The sequence below is a fragment of the Doryrhamphus excisus genome, linkage group LG1 (assembly GCF_037039965.1).
Source record: "Doryrhamphus excisus strain RoL-2023G ecotype Guam linkage group LG1, RoL_Dexc_Guam_v1.1, whole genome shotgun sequence".
In the NCBI taxonomy this organism is placed as follows: Eukaryota; Metazoa; Chordata; class Actinopteri; order Syngnathiformes; family Syngnathidae; genus Doryrhamphus; species Doryrhamphus excisus.
In genome coordinates this window covers 28,878,412-28,898,743 of record NC_136357.1, presented here as the reverse complement: position 1 = coordinate 28,898,743, position 20,332 = coordinate 28,878,412, and the positions used below count along the sequence as shown (strand labels likewise).

General features: G+C 36.8%; 2 protein-coding genes and 2 non-coding genes across 5 annotated transcripts; 1 reads left to right on the top strand and 3 right to left on the bottom strand.

Moving 5' to 3' along the window:
- Positions 1 to 2,397: 2,397 nt before the first annotated feature.
- On the top strand, positions 2,398 to 6,525 carry pole3 (polymerase (DNA directed), epsilon 3 (p17 subunit)). The gene is made up of 4 exons (XM_058078512.2): positions 2,398 to 2,751; positions 4,278 to 4,363; positions 4,620 to 4,738; positions 5,085 to 6,525. Exons 1-4 carry the CDS (start codon positions 2,686 to 2,688, stop codon positions 5,258 to 5,260), a joined length of 447 nt encoding a protein of 148 aa, XP_057934495.1. The 5' UTR covers positions 2,398 to 2,685; the 3' UTR covers positions 5,261 to 6,525.
- On the bottom strand, positions 5,947 to 8,557 carry LOC131132669 (large ribosomal subunit protein uL11-like). 2 transcript variants are annotated; one of them, XM_058078509.2, is made up of 6 exons: positions 8,389 to 8,557; positions 7,374 to 7,447; positions 6,749 to 6,847; positions 6,585 to 6,666; positions 6,425 to 6,511; positions 5,947 to 6,093 (listed from the first exon to the last, which is right to left on the bottom strand). In XM_058078509.2, exons 1-6 carry the CDS (start codon positions 8,423 to 8,425, stop codon positions 5,975 to 5,977), a joined length of 498 nt encoding a protein of 165 aa, XP_057934492.1. In that variant the 5' UTR covers positions 8,426 to 8,557; the 3' UTR covers positions 5,947 to 5,974. The 2 variants fall into 2 exon arrangements, with proteins under 2 accessions (XP_057934492.1, XP_057934493.1); XM_058078510.2 differs by having other exon boundaries at positions 8,290 to 8,455.
- On the bottom strand, positions 6,168 to 6,294 carry LOC131133624 (small nucleolar RNA SNORA65). The gene has a single exon (XR_009130906.2). It is a non-coding gene; the product is annotated as a small nucleolar RNA SNORA65 (small nucleolar RNA).
- Positions 7,202 to 7,328, bottom strand: LOC131133623 (small nucleolar RNA SNORA65). Its single transcript, XR_009130905.2, has one exon. It is a non-coding gene; the product is annotated as a small nucleolar RNA SNORA65 (small nucleolar RNA).
- Positions 8,558 to 20,332: the final 11,775 nt, after the last annotated feature.

Here is a 20,332-nt window from a genome sequence, read left to right as displayed (position 1 = left end):
GTTTTGAGGCAGCGTCGGTCGGATGTGCACACAAGTGCCGCTGCATAAACAAACCAATTGACGCGTTCTACCTGCTCACAGAACCTCACGGAACCTTATGGAACCACGCCACAAGACAACTTCCACTTATGCCTTTGTTTTTAACTTATTTGTCTTTATTGACACTTGACGAGTTTTCTATGCTGTATTTCCAGTTTTTGACTGCTTCATATGAAGAACATAAATCAATATTCACCCTTGAATACAGGAAGTGTGGTGTAATTGTTCACGAAATGTGTAGTTTATTTTAGGCATTTGTGCAAGTGTATTAAGTAAGGCAAAATGCACACGTGAGAATTTAAAAATATTATATCTGTTATCTGTTTTGGAGCTTTCATATTTTCCCATTTCTATTTTTTTTAATTCTATTGATTATAACCAAATTTGGGAAATACTGCAAATTTTGGCATTATTTGTTTTTATTTACCAAGTAAATGAAGGACTGTGTTTTGTTTTTTTTACTTTTAAGGTCCTTGAATGATTTTGGCTTTAATTTCACAACTATAATGAGAATAAAACACAGGAAAATATTTTTTTTATTAAATAATTAAATAATCTAAAAAGACATCAATTTCAACAAAAAATAAAATAATTTTTCTTAGCGGTATTCATAATCTACAATTGTTTTAGTAAAATAGGTCAACAAAAGGAAAAACTACTATTGGCTCTCATTCAAATCCTTGCTTTTTGCCCACACAGCCCACCTTATTCCCCAAGTTTGTCAATATACAAATATAACAAAATATATAATAATAATAATAAAGAACACAACAAGCATTTGTGAAGATAAACATAGAAGTACCGGAGTACCGGGAGAAAACCCACGTATGCACGGGGAGAACATACAAACTCCACACTCCACCCCAAAATAATATGTATATGCGTATCGTAATTACATTAATAATTTTTTTTCAGCAAGGATACTGAAGAGCTGCATGCGGATTGCCTGAACTGATTCCTTGATTAATCAAAACAGCAAGCCTCAGAAAATAATCATATCATATGCAATATTTGCTTTGTAATCTACACATTTTTTTTCCATGTCATGCATGCGAGATTTCAAAGCTGCAAAAAGGCATTATTCATTCATTTCCTGCCACGTTACCCAAATGAACACAGATGAAGAGTGTAGTAGTAAGGGTTGCTTTAACAACAGTGTAATTTGTGAGTCATGTAAACTTTAGTATCCTGGAGCACAGCCCAGAAAGATACAGCACCTTGAACCTGGTGGGTGTACAAACTCACCCTATAGTCTGCACAAAGGAGTGGTGTACAATGTGTGGGCTGCATCACTCTGGTCCATTAGTAATGAAGCCAACTACCATGGAAACCAGAATAATGCCTTAAAACCTGATCCTCTGCTGGGTGAAAGGAAGGTGTGATCGCAAATTAAAAGTGTGCCCTGGCAATTTCGTCCATGTTATACATAAAGTTGACATGTTCATTGTGCGACAAATATGCTAGTGTTACATAATGTTTCATCTTCCGGTTCACATAAACATAATAGCCCAAAATGCGTGTGGTGGCCCGCCACAAATACATTCGGACCACCACAAATAGATTTAGCGCTAATAAATACATTCTCATTTACAACCCTGTACAGCAGATGGTATTGTGACTACCTCAAATGCAACAGTGAATATGAATATGTTGCCAATGCAGCTGCTTTGTTGCTGTATTTAAAATAAAATAAAATAAAATAAAATAAAAAAAATAAAATAAAATAAAATAAAATAAAAAAAGAAAAACAAAGGGCAGCACGGGTGTCGAGTGGTTAGCGCGCAGACCTCACAGCTTTTTTCTTTTTTTTTAACTTGCAACATTTTTCTCTCAGTTTGTGGGGTCGTTGTGTGGTTTTTCATTTGCAGCATTTGGTTTTGGTATTTTGGCATTTGTTTAAAGCAGCCCCATGATCATTAAAAGTTGCAATTTAATTAGCCACCACAAGGTGGCGCCTCAAACAGCTTGACCATTAAAAAACGAGCGAAAACAAGAAGTACTCTATATTGAAATATACTAATGTAAGTATTGGATTTGAGACACAGACATATGTTTTTTTGCATATAAATTAAATTAGTTGCGTTTTATTTGTTATTTTTTATAAACACAAAAGTCGACAGATCGATTTGTTGATGTTTTACATTACCCTTTTAAAATTGCCTCTGTATATTTAATGACTTTCTTGGGTTCCATAGAGAAAGCGATCACTCATCAGTCAAAACAAAAACAAAAACAACTAAACCACTACCCATTGTAGCGCAGTTGACGAGTGTGACTCAATAGACTGACGCCAGAAGTAGAAAAGGGGAGTAAAAGCCATTGTTGCATACGTGCATACGTACGTAAATGCTAAACGTAGTTTACGCATGCGCCAGAGGTCAAAGTTGACAGTTCACGGGGTCGGTTCGCGGGCAAACGTTCCAAAAGCAATTGTTTCGGAAGCGGGAGAAGTTCGTTTTTAAAAATAGCTGTCAAAACTAGACCCATTCAACGTAATATTTACTTTGTGACTTGTAAAACACCAGACCTGAAGTGTCGAGCTAATAGCTTTAGCTATTGAGCAGTCATTGTCCGCGTGGTTATCGCTGGAGCTCTGAGGAGTTTTCAGTCGGACGGCGACGGGTGAAGACGACAAAGTGGCAGAAGATGGCAGAAAGGCCGGAAGATCTGAACCTTCCCAATGCGGTTATCACCCGTATCATTAAGGAGGCGGTAAGTGCAACCATAGCGGGAAGGGAAGGGAGACACATTAACCCCCAAACGTGCTTTCAATGTTCGAATTACCTTTTAAATGAATTCCTCGTCGCCACACGTTGACTGGCTCGTCAAAACCAGAGTCATTCCCTCGTTAAAAGTACTTTTAAAAATGAAAGTAGCCCAGTAATGCCGCTCTATATTATTGTAATGTACTCGTAGTTTTAATAAAGATGTATTATTTATGCATTAAGTACTTGTTAAGTCATTAATTACCAGAATTAATGTGTACATTTATTTTTTTAAGTAATTACAATTATTACTTTCCCATATCCAGTGCTGGACTAACTTTCTTTTTTATTATTTTTTATACTGTTAAATACTATGAACTCCAATACCGACCTCTTTTCACACACATCGGCTGCCTACTTCTTATTTGTTGTTTACATCATTTATATACGTGTATAAACGTATATAAACTGTATCCAACTTACAGCTACTTTTACAAAAATAAAAGAGAGGTGAACTATTTTTGGTTTATGTGACTGGCAACATTTACGTTGTATTTTATTTACAAAGCACATCTCCACTCAAACAGTGTGCTCTTTGTCTTTATGCTATTTTGTCGCCTTGTGACATTAATAATAATACATTTTATTTGTATAGCGCTTTTCAAAATACTCAGACACTTTACAGAAGAATGGAGTTGAATAAAAACAAGTAAACAGAGTAGAAGACACACCAAAATACAACATTCATTGGTTAATACACAGTTAAAACATGAGTAAAAGTGTTAAATACAAAAATACAAGCATCATGTCTGAATTGATCATTCATTCATTCATTTTCAACCGCTTATTCTCACTCACGGGCGAGAGGCGGGGTACACCCCGGACCTGTCGCCAGCCAATCACAGGGCACATATAGACAAACAACCATTCACACTCGCATTCATACCTATGGACAATTTGGATTCGCTAATTAACCTAGCATGTTTTTGGAATGTAGGAGTGAGCCCGGAGTACGAGGAGAACATGCAAACTCCAATTGGAATTGAACTTTGGTCTCCTAGCTGTGAGACCTGTGCACTAACCACTCGTCCACCATGCAGCCGCTGAATTGAACAGTTTATAAAAATACAAATTGAGTTGAAGCAAATATCCTTTGGTGAGCTATGTACCCCATGAACATGACAACCGCAAAAAATAGCTCAGAACAAACAAAATTGCTAATTTGTTTTGACGACAAAATGTCAACGGGGTAAAAAAACAAAACAACAACAAAACAAAGTCAGACAGAAGAAAGTGCCAGAGCCAGGCAAAATGTGTAAACAAAGATGTAATTAGTTACCCGGGAAAGTAATTACTGCGCGATACATCAAGCGAATAGAATTCCTGACAAGTTACCGTGACCCGCTGCCACTGTTCTTTTAGCAGTAAGGTGTTTTCCTCTTTGTGAAAATCAATATTACCAGCCAGTGTGTGGTCTTGAATGTGTTTGCAGCTTTTGAGATAACTCCTCCGCACCGTTTGTTTTTTCGACAGCTCCCAGATGGGGTGAACGTGTCAAAAGAAGCAAGGAGAGCGATATCCCAAGCTGCCAGCGTGTTTGTGTTGTATGCAACATCTTGGTAAGAGTACAGACAACTCAAGTGCGCTTGTGTACTGATTCACAAAATAAGAGTTTGACTCCAGATGGTATGATATTTCAATGATTGTAATATTTGTCAGTATTCCCAGGTGGGGAAAAAAATAACTCAAGTAATTAATTTTCTGATGGGGAGGAAAAGCATCTGTCATCGTCATGGCAACCATCATTTCAAGACCTGTTGCAAACTACACTTAACGCAAATAAAAAGTGTTATTTCCGTTTTCCCTTTTTAACAGTGCCAACAACTTTGCCATGAAGGCTAAGCGAAAAACTCTGAATGCAGGCGACGTCTTAGCTGCGATGGAGGAAATGGAATTTGAGCGATTTCTGGAGCCTCTCAGAGAAGCATTGGAAGGTCAGTACCAAGGAGCCAAAACAAGCAACAGTACATTTTGGGTTCTTTTCTAATTGCAGTGTAGACAAAGTAGTACAGTATGTCCATTCAGAATGAATTTTCTTCAGAGATGTTTCTATTTAGGTACATGTTTGTTATTTTTGCATCTCACTACATGCACTGACCCCTGTCCCTCTTCTCTTGGCAACTTTTTTTCCGTTAGATTACAACTTTTTGACCTTGTTTATTTTTCCTATTTTGCTAATTGTTGCCAATTGAAGAATTAAGTTTGGGATTGCAAAAGTAGTCATGTCTGTTGTGCTTTGCGACACTTTCCCAATTGACGGTATGTTTTATGTTCCATCAGTGTATAAGAAGGGCCAGAAGGGAAAGAAGGAGGTGTCTGAGCAGAAGCGCAAAGATAAAGACAAGAAGACGGACTCTGAGAATGATAAGAGCAGGGAGGAGGAAGAGGAGGAGGAGCGCATGGAAGAAGAGCCTGAAGCAGAGAACGAGGTGGAGGAAGAAGAGGTGGAAAACTGAGGACAATCCCCACTGGTGGAAGCACTGTTTAAATAATGACATGCACTCGGTAGCGCTTCAGAGGTTATCACTGTCAGGACAAGTCGGGTCCCATTGGAGATGTGGTTAGTTTTCCTGAAGTCTTTTTTTCCCTTTTCTTACAAAATCCAAATGTTGAAACAAAGCACAACTAATCTTGTACTTCCTTAAAAAAACATAGCAGGTGACATGCACTTACACTGACTGGGGTGATCGGTTTCTGAGCAAACCCTGTATCTCAGACCTTTTGAACTTTTACATGATTTGATTAGCGATAAGGTCATATCTTCTGGGTGGAACGATAAGAGCAAATCACAAGGTTAAATGCTTACAGTAGTCTTTGATATGAGATGCATAATGCAATGTCTAATTATTTCAACTGGAAACCATTACAGTGATGAACTGGGTAAACTGAAAATGGAAACATGCATTGCCACTTTTGAGAGACTTCAGAGTGGAGTTGCTTTTGTAGCAAAGTTTTTTTTTTTAAAAACATGTTTTTGTACAATTTTTGGGTAGCGAAAATTCCCAATAAATATTTTTAGTACAACAAAAAAATGCTCAAAGTTTTGTAAATATACATTTTCAGTAAGTTTTGATGCTTTGCATGAATAGCATTCCAACATTGCCCTTTTACTCAAAAAGTAAAACACTTTCAATGAAAGACATGTTTTGCCCAACATTTTATTTGCGCTTTTACTCCGATGGGCACTCAATTTGGCCGCTGTTGATGTCATCGATGACATCATGCGGAGGACGACCATCAATGGTGCAGCCGACAGACTGAGCTGTACCCAGAATCTCCTTGATGGTTCCTGGAAACAAAAACAAAATCCAATGACTTTACATGATCAATAACAGGTCTACGTGAAGTTGCAATCGACTTTTTTGGTGTTCCAGACTTTTCGGCACAGAGTTGTCCATTCATTTGGGCACCTCTGTTTCCTAAAGCCGGGTCACTCTGAGCCTCCTCTGGACTATAGCCAGTCACTTTGACAGACTGCCATTGTGGCGGGAGGCTACTGTGTTTACCGGTAACAAAATGTAAAAAAAAAAAAAAACAGCCTCCATCGGAATATACTCATGTCACTCAAGACAGGAATAGTAGCGGGAGGCTGAAGAGCATCAAAACCCATTTACTCTTACCGGACAGCTCTCTAGCGATGGAGCGAGGCCTCATGAGGCGGGCAATGCCCAGGATGTCATCAAAAGTCACACTTCCACTGTGCTTGACTGGAAAAAAAAGACCACAATTAAATGTGATTCAACAATACTTTTTGAAAAGCTAGTTTGAATAGTCACTTACCATTCTTGACCTTCTTCCTGTCACGGGGGGGCTCCTTCAGAGCTTTGATAATAAGTGCCGATGCAGAAGGGACAACCTCAATCTTAAAAAAAAAAATGGCAACAATCATAAGCAACACATTTGTGACATCTTTGCTTGATGTGTAGAAGGCACAAGGCCCGTACCGCGGCTTGCCTGTTCTGGATCGTCAGCTTCACGGTGATCCTCAGACCCTTCCAGTCACCGGTAGCTTTAGCAATGTCATCACCAACTTTCTTGGGAGACTAGGGAGAAAAAAAGGCTAAGTTAAATGGAAATAAGAGTGACAGAGCCACTTTAAACTGACATAACTAGCCATTGCTGACATTTGTGAACTTTTTTTTTTAGACATATAGCACTTTGACATGGTTTTCCACCATTTGTGTATATTTTTATATTTCAATTTCACTCTTGACAGCTGCTGTTGTATCAACTGCTTAAATCCCATATAATCATTAGTGGCAAATACCTATACAATCACTCCCACATTTTCAGGTTTTGCTCTGCTTGACCATGCATGCATGGACTTAGGCAAGACTTAAAATTTGCATAATAGATTTCCACTGTACCGATGAGCAAGCAAACTGGCATTTTACTAATTATGTTCCAGACTTTTCGGCACAGAGTTGTCCATTAATTTGGGCAGCTCTGTTTCCTAAAGCCGGGTCACTCTGAGCCTCCTTCGGACTATAGCCAGTCACTTTGACAGACTGCTATTGTGGCGGGAGGCTGCCGTGTTTACCGGTAACAAAATGTAAAAAAAAAACTCACCAGACCCAATGGCCCAATTTTGGGGGCCAACGCTGAGGTGGCACCAACTTCTCCGCCGGTGCATCTCATGTACACTAAAAGACAAAAATGTAAAAAAAAAAAGTTTTAAATATTAACAATGACATTTTTTTCCTGTAACACTGCAACTTCATGGCACATTGGTTTCAGCCCTGCATACTCTTACAGTATCCAAACCCAGGTTTTCATGAAACTTAAAATGTACACAGGATTTTCACTGTATGTGTCGAAAACTGCATTTACAAAACAGGCTAATCATGTAGCGTGAGGGCATTCTTTTCTCTAAATTATTTATTTTGCTCCTCAAAACTCATCAACATGAATATGCAGTAACCACAATTGCAGAGATTATGCAAAATATATTAATATTTGGGGGGGGGGGGCACACTAACATCTTGTGAATCTTAACAAAACATACACATACTGGCTTCTTTGCATTACTGCTGACAAAGCAAATAAATTAGTGCGGTATCCAACCCCACCACCTGTCCAGATTATGCCAAATAACTAAAACGGCCCGCGGGACGCACTATGAAGACCAACCCCAAACTACATAGTCAATGCTAATGTTTATGATACAAACTGAAGCAGTCTTAACAGCATATTCATCCATTTTATGTTAATCCACACTCGCAGCAAAGTGATGTACCTAAAATCGGTTTATTAAACATTTTAAAAAAGGACATGTTTATTTAGCTCAAACGAGAAAACTCACAATTGAGTCAAAAGTAGTCCCACTGGCTATTAGCTAACAGCTAACGATTAGCAGCTACCCCACGTGTCACGGAAGCAGTTCTGCCAACCTTGTGCAGATTAGCACAACAAAACTAACATCACCCCTCCCAAAAATACAACCCACTAACATTTATTAACATCACACTTTTAGACCCAATATTACCGTTGCAAACCCGCCGTGGGGAGACCAACGGAGAACGCCGCCATCTTGAATTGTCTCGCACGCGTCTGGTTTAAGTAGCACTTCGCAGTGTGAACATACCAATTTTAACCTCGTTGGGATCGAATTTAGGAGGCATGTTGATTGTGCGGAGCTCAGTTCAGCTTGATCGGTGATGGTGTCGGATGAACCCGGTTCGGGACGACCGATTACTGTTGCACCTTCACCACTAACACGAGTAAGAAAGACAGAGAGCCGGGGTGACAATGTATATATACTAGCACCAAATCTCGCGATATGTGACGTCATCACTTACGCAGTCATTCAAGCGCTGGCTGTCGTCCGGTCTAACTGCACCGAACAAAATAAAGGTCTAAAAAACAACTTTTTTTTGGTAAGGTGCCCACCCTCTGTGTAATTTAATTTTCTGCATTTCTGTTTAATAACGAAATTCTTAGTAAAGTGATTCAGATGCCCGAAAAATGTTTGTTAGATACACGGCTCCTGCCCTGCTGCTAGCTTGACGTTGATGTTCTCCGATTTGTTGTAATTATTCGCAGTGATGTCCGATACCGCTAGATTTGGTATCGATCCGATACCAAGTAAATACAGATACCGATATCGTTATAAAAAAAAATACATTGGACGAATCATTAACCTAAATCTGAATGAATTGTTGTGACCTTTTTGTCGATATGCCTTTTAGATTATTAACCAGTGAAATAAAATAAAATAAATATTTTTACATTGCTATCGATCAATATTGATACCAATGTATCAATGATTCCAAAGAATCATTACAATAGAAGGAAAAAAAAGACCGTACATTTGAAGGGGAGGTCCATATATATATATATATATATATATATATATTTAATTTAAATGTAACTATAATTCACATACACACACATATATATAAAATATATAAAAGTATTACATATGACATAACTTTTGTATTATGTTGATAGTGTTTTTAATTAAATTAAATAAAATTAAAAAAATATGTGTTAATAATATATATAATAATAATGTCTGTAATACTGTTATAGTATAGTATATATTTAATTTATATTTAAATGTAACTATAACAGTATTACATACAACGTAACGGGAGTGTTTTTCATTTCAACTTTGGTTACTTCATACCTGCCAGCCCTCCCGTTCCCCCTGAGAAAGTACCATAAAAGTACCATATTTTACCCTTTTTTCCTGTTGCTCTCCAATTGTAATAGTTTGCTATAAGAAATAAATAAATCCTCTCCGGAGCAGCTCAGGCCCCCCCCCCCAGCACCCAGCCACCATTTTCAGTTCATTTCTGTTCATTCAATGAAGCGTTCAAGGTTGGACTTTATTTTGTACTGAATTGATAACAGATTCCGAGCATGGAGTTTATCGGGTCGTTGCATGATCTTCTTTTGTGTGCTCAGAACGATCAGAGTGGTGCGTGTGGGTGCTAAGTGGATGAACATCCTCTCTAGCAGCATAATGGCCGCGTATAACGTATAAAGGCCAACAACACGGCACCAGGATTGCAGCAATACAAAAAGTACATGAAGCTACCGTCTATTGTCATCCCTGTGTGTGGCTCTGAATGGAATGTTGGAAAAAGTGTTTTTCCATTCTTGAAGGACTCTTTGACTCAGTGCCGCGCCACGGGAATAGCAACAGAACACAAGAGGGAGTAAGTGGGTGAGAAGCGGAGAGCATCACTGTTGAGCTGTTTAATATGCAAGATGAAAAACACTGATGGTCAGAAATTCACATCTTGCGTTATGAAAGAATGTTTGTGTATTTTTCAAATGAATCGCTTCTAAAGGTCACAATTGCATAAGCCTGGCTTGAATAGCGATATTCCCAAATATATTTCAAAGCTCTGACTAGTAATTGGTTTCTTAATGCCATCTGAATTATTTAATACAGGAAGACAAAGATTGAATTAATTCATGACAATACAGGTGAAATGTACAGCAAACCGGTACCATTGTACTTCATAGATGATGTTTTTTGCCACAAGTGTTGAGATTTGTCACTTTGTTTGGGGGTCCTTGAACGCGCCATAGTTAGTTTCCACCATTAAATCAGCCTCAAAACTTGTTGATGTGGATTATGATGGAATTCCATATGTTGACATCATCATTCAATAGTGGTGAGTACCTAAACATTTAATACTTGCGTTTAATTAGTCGCTGAGGTATATTTAAAGATTAAAACCCGAATTGTGTCACGAGTGAATAACGAAAATTGAAGAGAAAGGGAATCTAATTCACTTCATTTACTCCTATATACATATGTATGTCTTTTATATTATATATGTATTTATATGTTCATGTCTTTTTACGCGAGAGGCACAAAGAGGTGATGATGCAACTCCACAGTAGAAGAGATCACGCTTGATGCAGTTTTAAAAACAGCCACAAGGTGGCAGAAGTGCATTGTAGAAGAGCTCTATGGTTCTCATTGGGAGTGACCAGGATGGATAGGATCAGGAAGGAGTACATCAGAGGGACATTACATGTTAGAGGCCTTGGAGATAAAGTCAGAGAGGCCAGACTGAGATGGTTGGGACATGTCCAGACCAGAGGAGGGATAATATAATATACAGTAAATAGTGGATGTCTTTGTATAAATATCACCTCGTACTTTGGTACGAGGTACATTATTTAAAAAAAAAAATTAAAAAAACAAACAAAAAACTGTATTATGGAAAGCAGGAAGTGAACAAATGTAAGAGTTAGTGATTGTAAAAGTACCAGATGGAGGGGTAGGATTTAATAAGCTTTGCTTCTTCCTACTCCTTTTGGACATGTGGAACTGGGAACTGATTATGGGATGCATTTAATTGTAATCTGATGCATGTTCAAATCAAATTAAACCATTACCATTACTTTTATTACAAATGTTGATCCAAAATGGGGTGGCAGGATCAAAAATAAGACATTTTTTCAAGGTTTTTCATCATTCGTTGGTGGTCCTTGAACATAACACAAAGAGGGAGCTACTCTAATAGTTGCAAAAGTGTGTGGATATGAATCCTTTTTGCTTTGTTTAATATGAAAAATGGACTCTCACAGTGATAAATTGATGGGTTTTATACTTCATGGACTTAAGAGTTTTTTTTTTTACTTTAGTTTTTTATATAGAGGCTGATTATTAAAGTGCTGTTGGTGATTCCACACATTTAATGTACCTAGATGAGTATAAAGTAGATAAAGAGTCAGCCATACATGAGCATGATTGTGTTAATAATGTGAGGAATGGCTGTATTGTTGTGCTACACAAACATCAAGGGAGTCCAGTTTCACTTGTGCAGAGGAGAGGGCAGCATGAGACGCAATTAAATGTATTTTTTTTACAGGCTCCAAACATAGAAGCGAACATGTCAGGCTTTCATTTTGCATAAACTGTGTGAGCCTTAAGCAAAGACAGTGAGTCAATATTGATATGCTGCACTTTGAGGCTTGTTGGTTTTTTTGTTTGTTTGTTTTTTTGTGTTTCTTTTCTTTGCAAGCATGCATGTCATGTTCAGAGAAAATGTTTTTTTTTTCTTGTTTTTCTGCCCATCAACCTTACAGGTTCATGAATGATTACACATTGATCAGGCTGTTCAGACTCATTTGGTTGTGATTGGGTTTGCGGGAAGGAAGTCGATATTCCAGCTGCTTCTCATTTAGCGCAATCCATTTCTTGACATAAAAGCTCTCGGTCATGCACCATTTTCTTGAACATTTCATGGAATAGGAGTTATATTTTGTGAAATTAAGATTTTTGTTTCTCCCGGAAAAAAAAACTTTATCTGATATTCCCTTGTTTTCCCACAGGATTCAGAAAAAAATCCTCATTAAATCAGGTGAGGCTGTTTTTCCAAAGAGGACCTATTATGCTTTTTATACTTTCCTGACCTATAACTGTAATTAGAATGTTGTATTCCCGTGTTAAACAACGCAAAGTTTCAGATAACGATTTGCGTACAAAGAAGTGTAGCGTGGCTCCAAACGCTCTGTTTCAGAGGGCGTTGCAAAACTCTTCCTTAGTGATGTCACAGAGGGCTTCTTTATGGGTGCGGCTGTAGGCGCAATACAGTCTCTGCTTCTGTTTACGTTGTTAGCAAGTAAAAGCTACATTTGTTTACAATTCCAGCCGAACTGGCTGACAAACTTACTGAAGCCTTTCCTACGGTACTTGGTCGTGTGGAAGAGTCAGAAGAGCAAATTTTGGGGGTTTGGTACCCCCCAAAAGAGGGGAATATATTGTAAAATGACTACTTTCTTGCACATTGCATATGACTTTTCTTTTTGGTAGTTGAACTTAAGAAGGCTACGTGACTTGGAGAGGCCAATGTGACCTGATTTTTACATGAGGATGTTTTCGGATGTGTTTGGAGTCCAAGATGTTTTGTAAAAATACAGTCAGGAGGCATGCCCAGATAAGGACTGAATTCTGGAAATCCACGTCATTGTTATTGTTGATGAGGTCTGTTTATTTTGTGTAAGTCATTGAGCAAATGCACTTATCCGTGTAGCATTATAGAGTGCGCATACAGAGATCGGGGTTGGTAATAATAATTTTCCAACGCAAGTTTTCCAACTCCAACACAGAGTTTTTTAAACACTAGTAGTCCCACAAAAAAACGTTTATATACCATATTACATGTTACTGGTGCTGTAGAAAAAAAAACGGTTCCTACCATTGGAAGACATCTTGAAGTAACATCTTTTCTTAAGAAATCTCTACGTCTCTACAAAGTCTCTACTTTCGGATCGGATTTGGGATCCAACACATAAAGATAAATCGGAATCGGAAGTCCTTCTAAGCACTCGGGAGTGTGACCAACCACAGTGGAGTGGCCGTGCCTGGAGGCGGGCCGTGGGTGGAATACATTAAAATACATTAAAACAGACCGTTTTTTGCGGGATGCACGAACTCCAAAGAAATACAGCTGGAATAGGTGCAGATTCTGGAAGATCTAGAAAGCATAATAGGTCCCCTTTAATGCAAATAATATATCAAAATGGTACTTTGGAGATCCAAAGGCCAACCTCATAAAAGGTACATTTACTTATAAAGTACATTAGAACCAATATAGTACCTTGTCTTTTAATAGTGTAGATTGGAAAGTGAAATGGTATAACTGCGAATTCCTGTATCGTGGAATTATGTTGTTGTTGTTGGTCGACAAATGATTTGTACACAGGATCACTCCAATTACTATGATCTTATACATCACAACTGGAAATATTGACTGAAAAAATGTCTATAATCAGTCCCAAATAAAATGGAAAATGAGTGGCTGGATAGTACAATATGAAATATTTTGAGATATCACAATACAAACACACACCACGGATGCTGTGTGTGTGTGTGTGTGTGTGTGTGTGTGTGTGCCATGCGGAGGGATGTTGACATTCCCTGTTGACTCGTACTTGCTGTTTCTGCCAAAGAGCCTGAAAGGCAATCTGTTGCAAAATAGAATCAAACTCTGAATGTATCGTCCTTTCTATGTAGTGTTTGTCTTCTGTTGCTGAATGTGAACAATGAAAGTCAAATAACGGAATAAGTATCATTAAAACTGCAAAAAAAAAAAAATTATTATTATTACAAATTATTTGTGGCCAATATTGCAATTTTAGTATCAGTCAGATACCAAGTAAATACAGGATCATTTTTAACTTTGTCAACATCATTGAATGATTTTTGTTCCCTTTGCACTTCATTATGTCTGCCAAGTGCTGGTGCGCCAAAGAAAAGGAAAGCCATCACCATCAACATTGTCATAATCTCTACAAAATAATAAAATTAATACATTTTCGCTTAGCCTCACAAGTGTCGCTGGGGTGCTGGAGCCTATCCCAGCTGTCTTCGGATGAGAGGCGGGGTACACCCTGTACTGGTGCCCAGCCAATCACAGGGCACATATAGACAAACAACCATTCACACTCACATTCATACCTATGGACAATTTGGAGTGGCTAATTAACCTAGCATGTTTTTTTTGGAATGTGGGAGGAAACCGGAGTACCCGGAGAAAACCCACGCATGCACAGGGAGAACATGCAAACTCCACACAGAGATGGCTGAAGGTGGAATTGAACTTGGGTCTCCTAGCTGTGAGACCTGCATGCTAACCACTCATCCACCGTGCAGCCAACAATAATAATAATTAAAAAAAAATGTCAATGTCATCATGCTAGTATCAATAGGTACAATTACCCTTTGTTCCGATTGTGTTAAAAACAAAAGGAACCATATTTGTCCCTTGAAGCTCTGTGACATAACTTAAAAAAGATCCACCAATCCATTTCCATTTAGTATGGGCCACTGGCATGCCCTTTAAACTACATACGTCAATACTGTTTGACCAGGAGTGAGTGCACTCTCTAAATTCCCTTGGGCATACACTCTAGCTGTGTGTGTGGATTTAGAGTTTGGCGTACATACGGTATATCTATGGAAGTAATGGCAGTAATGGTGGACACAGCAAATCACAGCTTTTCACTGACCCAGCTTTCACTTTTATAAATATTTATATAATATTTTATTTTTATTATTATTATTATTATTATTATTATTATTATTATTATTATTATTATTATTATTATTATTATTATTATTATTATTATTATTATTATATCATAATATAATAATTTATATAATAATGATACATATGTATGTAATATTATTATTATTGATATTATTATTATAATAATTATTATAATATAATGCCAAATAAGCCCCTCTACCTGCCCACACGCACAACCAACCAAAACTTTAAATTATTGTTATTTATTCCAAATTATTTAAATTACAAATGACTGTTTACGCTGTACATTGTTGTTCATATTTGATGTAATCTATTTATTCTCCACATTATTATTTATTTATTTGTTATTTATTTATGTTATATATTTGTATTTATTTTTTAGTATTTTTTTATTTTTTAGTATTTTTAATTATTAATTATTTTTAATTATTAATTATTTTTAATTATTAATTATTTTTAATTATTATTATTATTATTATTATTATTATTATTATTATTATTATTATTATTATTATTATTATTATTATTATTATTATTATTATATCATAATATAATAATTTATAATCATTTATATAATAATGATACATATGTATGTAATATTATTATTATTATTGATATTATTATTATAATAATTATTATAATATAATGCCAAATAAGCCCCTCTACCTGCCCACACGCACAACCAACCAAAACTTTAAATTATTGTTATTTATTCCAAATTATTTAAATTACAAATGACTGTTTACGCTGTACATTGTTGTTCATATTTGATGTAATCTATTTATTCTCCACATTATTATTTATTTATTTATTTGTTATTTATTTATGTTATATATTTGTATTTATTTTTTAGTATTTTTTTATTTTTAGTATTTTTAATTATTAATTATTTTTAATTATTAATTATTTTTAATTATTAATTATTTTTAATTATTATTAATTATTTTTAATTACTATAATAATTATTAATTATTTATTTTTTATTATACAGGAGCCAGACAACAACATGTCGTTGGCAATTTCACTGCTGTGTTATTGTGCAATGACAATAAAGAAAGTCTATGTCTCTATATTTATAAGGTTGTAAAGAGGATTTCTATTCTGTATAACTAGAAATATATTCCATTTATAAGAACGATCCATAAATGAGGTATCGAATCAATACCAACATTTGCAGTATCGCCCATTCTGTTGATTTTACTTTGCAGTGAAATTGTCCACCAATCTGAGTAAAAACGGCCAACAATGCGTTTCCGGTATCTGTTTAACAGTTTGTAAGACGAGCGCAAAGAAGAGCTGCAAGTCAATAATTGTAAAACGACTCTTGACTTAATTCACCCGATTCCTTTCTGGAGGGTTTCCTCCTCCTCCTATTTCTCCCCTTCCCTCATTACATTACCAGAAAGAGGAGACGACAACACCAGCGTGCTTAAGTAAAGCTCTGCATATTAATGAAGGATAGTTGACAACAACACTTTAAAAGCAAGGGTGGCCCGTGGCAGCAGACTCCCAGCCAGCTGATAAGGCTGGGATTTGAAGCAGGAGTTAATTAACCAATGTTTGAGAAGACTGATTATGCTGAATCAAGGGTGAATTATCAGTTGCCTCGCTGCACAGCTCCCTTGGTGATTGGGCACAAATTGAGAGAGGAAAAGCAATTCCCCAGGAATCTAGTTTCATTTCTTCTGACGGACTCATTCCGCTCAACCGTGTTGACTTCCAGCTCCATCAAAAAGATTTGGAAAAGTCACAAAAGAGGATTTAGGATTGCCAAACTAAATAAGCCGAAACAGGCTACACGCCGGATGTAGTCATTATCGGACCGTGGTGAGGAAGTGGTTAAACCTCAGCATTCATTTGGGGCGGTCGCCTGATCGGAACAATTCCACATCCCTCCGATTGGCTGACTTCCGTTTGTAAACACGGCGACCTCACGTTTTTGGGCTTTCTGACCTCCACAGCACCAGCGGTGCCTCTGACAAAGTGTGTCCGACAATGAGTGCTCCTCCCCGGGCTGGCGAGGTTGGAGGCAGCGGCCACAAGTCTCGGTTCTCCTGAGCGGTGCTTCCCTTGGAAGAGAACCAGCGGTCCGTACTCTTTGAGTTCAACCACGGTAAGTCAGGGGTCTCCAACCAGTAGCTCACGAGCTGCCAGTAGCTCCTATTTTTTTTTAATTAGCTCTCCAAAGACTTCAGTCATTTAATATCAACAACTATCGTAATTAGGAATCCCTTCGAGCGTGTGACCAATCATAGTGGTGTGGGCGTGTCTGGAGGCGGGCAGTGGGTGGAGTACATTAAAACAGACCGTTTCCGCAGGAAGCATAAAATCCAAAGAAATACAGCTGATAAGGTGCGGATTCTGGAAGAACTAGAAAGCTTTATGTGCTGGTTATTGTGTGTAGCTGCTCTATAGGAGTCCACAAAAAATGAGCATAACGGGCTTTAAGTGACACAATTCACTTCTTATCACTATGCTGTCATAATTTTACAAAACCATCAATAATATACAAAAAGGAAATGTAAACATGTGTGGCATTACCGAATTAGGCATGAATACCATTATTATCATTTTTAATAAAGTGACTTCCAATATATCGTCTTTAAAAAGTACTCCAAACCTCCCATTTCCAGCGGAAGTGGCAAAATAAACAAATCATTATTTGTTCATATAATGCACACTATTTTATGAACAAGTGTCTGTTTTATTTGCAAACAGGTTCAATTTGGGGATGCATTCAAGAGCACTGGGAACTATGAGTTTTTCCGGGAATTGATTTTCAGATATCAACCAATCAGATAACGGGAAAATGTGACTGTACTCCTGCTAACTGGCTAACTTGTGAGGCAAATCTGAAATTTGACTGGCCCCATTAATGACATGGCCCTGCAATCCTGATTCTGAAGGCCCTGGGCAGATCACATTAACATGGCAACATACAGAAGCTGAAACCCGATTGGATAAAATCTAACTAGGAAAGAAACATGCTCCAAAATGAAGATAATAGAATAAATTTGTACATTTTCATACAACAAATACTAGAATTTAATTACATTTTGCTCAGTGTTTCTTGGCCAGCGGAGGAGACTTTGCTGGCCTTGATTGCACACCACTGCGAGATTCCAACCCGGAGGCAGATGTGCTAACCATATGCTGCCCAAATAGGAATCTTTTTTGTTCCAAATGTCTCCCCAACAGCCAAAAACAACAACAAATGTATTTAATGTTCACCATTATGCATCCGTGTATATTACTTTATTCATCTCATAAACATGTGCTTATATGAATCTTAAAAAAAAAAAAAACATCCTATCTCTAATCAGTTGCAAGCAGGCTTGATTAATCTCTGATTCTTTTGTTTCGTGACAGCGTTTTTAGATTAGTGAAAAATCTCCAGTACTGCTGGATATCAGGTATTCATCACCAAAGAATGGCTTTCATTTTGTATATAAAACCCCGCGACTACAATAATGATTATTGTAGTATTATGCAGCGTCCCGACAGGATCTTCCTTCACTCTACACTCTTTGTGCTTCTGGATTACCACGTAATCCCTGGTATTCATCAAACCAAAAGATCAGAGGTCATTTTCTTACAACGCTACAAATAATGCTCTTCAGCTTCAGTTGGCTTTGCTTGATTGGGTTACATCACGTTAAGACCCGACAACCAAACACTACTACAACAAATATTCACTGTTAATAATCATACGTTTATTATTTGTTGTACAACAGGCAGCCCGCGGGCCAAATGTGGCCCGCAGGACACTAGTTTGAGGCCCCCGCCTTGATATGAAAGTTTAATGTAAGTTTGATACGGATGCTGTATGGTATCATGTACCCAGAAAAAATTATTACCTTTGATTCATGTTCATGTTAAAGGTTAAATAACTGTTAATAGTTATCCTCCCTATCCGTGTGGAAGTGGTAAGTTTTTGGCTATTTAAGTTTAAAGGAAATAACTTGAAGGCTACCGTTTAGGTGGCTAGCTCTCTAGTTTGCGAGTTAGCATGTGTCTCAAGACGCTGCAGTTGCACAATATGTTATAAATAATAAAAAAAAATGTATAAATGTGACTATAGTCGTGTTTTGTCATGTCTACAGGGCTCTAATAATGCTTTGTTCATTTTAATATGAAAAAAATCATTTGTCTACCCACCAACTATATGTGCTTTCTTAAGTTTTTATTATTTGCCGTTTTATTATTATTATTATATTTATTTATTACTGATTGATGGATTTTCTTTATTCTTGATTTGTTTATTTATTTTTCCTCTTATGTGTAGAAAAAAAAGTAAGATGTTTGAGAATGTCAGTTTTATTTGAGAAAACATCGTTTTATCAGAGCTTTTCTTGTAGAAAACTGGAACCAAAGCGAAGTTTTTAAAATTTTTAATAAATAAAAAAAAACTTTGGTCGGCTTGAGTCGCAAAGCTTCACAAATGGCTTAATAACCTTTTGAAGACTTAATTACCGGGTTAATGGTCGGCGGGAAGGTAATAATAATTAAATAATTTAATAATAAAAAGTTACCAAGTTAAAAATAATGCATTTAATGTTCAGTTGTGTTGTCATGGACTAATATTTAATTTGACTTTTTAATGTGAAAAAAATGTGGAAAAAAATGTGAAAAAATGCAAAAAAAAAAGCAAAAAAAAATGCAAAAAAAAATGCAAAAAATAATTATAAAAAGGGCTTTTTCATATTTTTTTCAATTATGTCGCATTATGTTATAGATGACAAAGCCAATCAGTGTAATGTCTAATAATATACAGTATGTCAGTAATAATGAATTCATTCTATTTTTACAATTGCCCTCCGGCCTACTTTGGACAACCCTGCAAGAGAGTCACTATGTCACGAGTATTGTGTTGTAATATGATATCATGTACATATTTATTTTATTTACATCGTCATTAAGACGCTTCCGCCAATAAATGTAAACAAGTGAGAATCATTCCAGAACATAAACCGCGAATACGTCATTTGACAAAATATTTATTAGACACAGTGTGGGTGGAGGTCACCTTCACTGGAGCTGATGTACTGGTTATTAGATCTGAACCAAAACAACCACCTGCTTCTTGGAACGCAGCGATGCAAATTATGATTGACGTGTGTGTGTGTGCGTAATTTGTGCATGTGTGTAGTGGATACTCAGGCATGCTCCGTTTTTATTTTCCCTACCTTAATATTAATCCTGTGTGTGAGATGCGGATGTCCATCTGCACACTTTGTAAGACTTCACAGTTCATTTGTTGTGGTTTTTAAATTTGTGTCAAAAGTCAGATATTAACCCTAAATTATTTTGATTTTATGTAAAAAATTATTTATTGTTCTAATAATGATTTCTCTCTCTCTCTCTGGAAAACTCTTTGGTTTTCATGTTGTTTTCACCTCTAAATGGGGTCTACACAGGCAAAACCTAGCCTAGCCAATCTGAAACTGAAAGTAAACAATAGAATCGGACAAACGTGGTCAACAAAACACAGCCTTTAGTCTCATGTTC

Excerpts from the sequence above, each read along its gene's own strand:
- pole3 (XM_058078512.2), top strand. The coding sequence starts at position 2,686 with ATGGCAGAAAGGCCGGAAGATCTGAACCTTCCCAATGCGGTTATCACC. Across the intron at positions 4,364-4,619 it reads GTGTTGTATGCAACATCTTG|TGCCAACAACTTTGCCATGA; the intron begins GTAAGAGTACAG and ends CCTTTTTAACAG. Across the intron at positions 4,739-5,084 it reads TCTCAGAGAAGCATTGGAAG|TGTATAAGAAGGGCCAGAAG; the intron begins GTCAGTACCAAG and ends ATGTTCCATCAG.
- LOC131132669 (XM_058078509.2), bottom strand. The coding sequence starts at position 8,425 with ATGCCTCCTAAATTCGATCCCAACGAGGTTAAAATTG. Across the intron at positions 6,848-7,373 it reads AAATTGGGCCATTGGGTCTG|TCTCCCAAGAAAGTTGGTGA; the intron begins GTGAGTTTTTTT and ends TTTTCTCCCTAG. Across the intron at positions 6,094-6,424 it reads CATCGCTAGAGAGCTGTCCG|GAACCATCAAGGAGATTCTG; the intron begins GTAAGAGTAAAT and ends TTTTGTTTCCAG.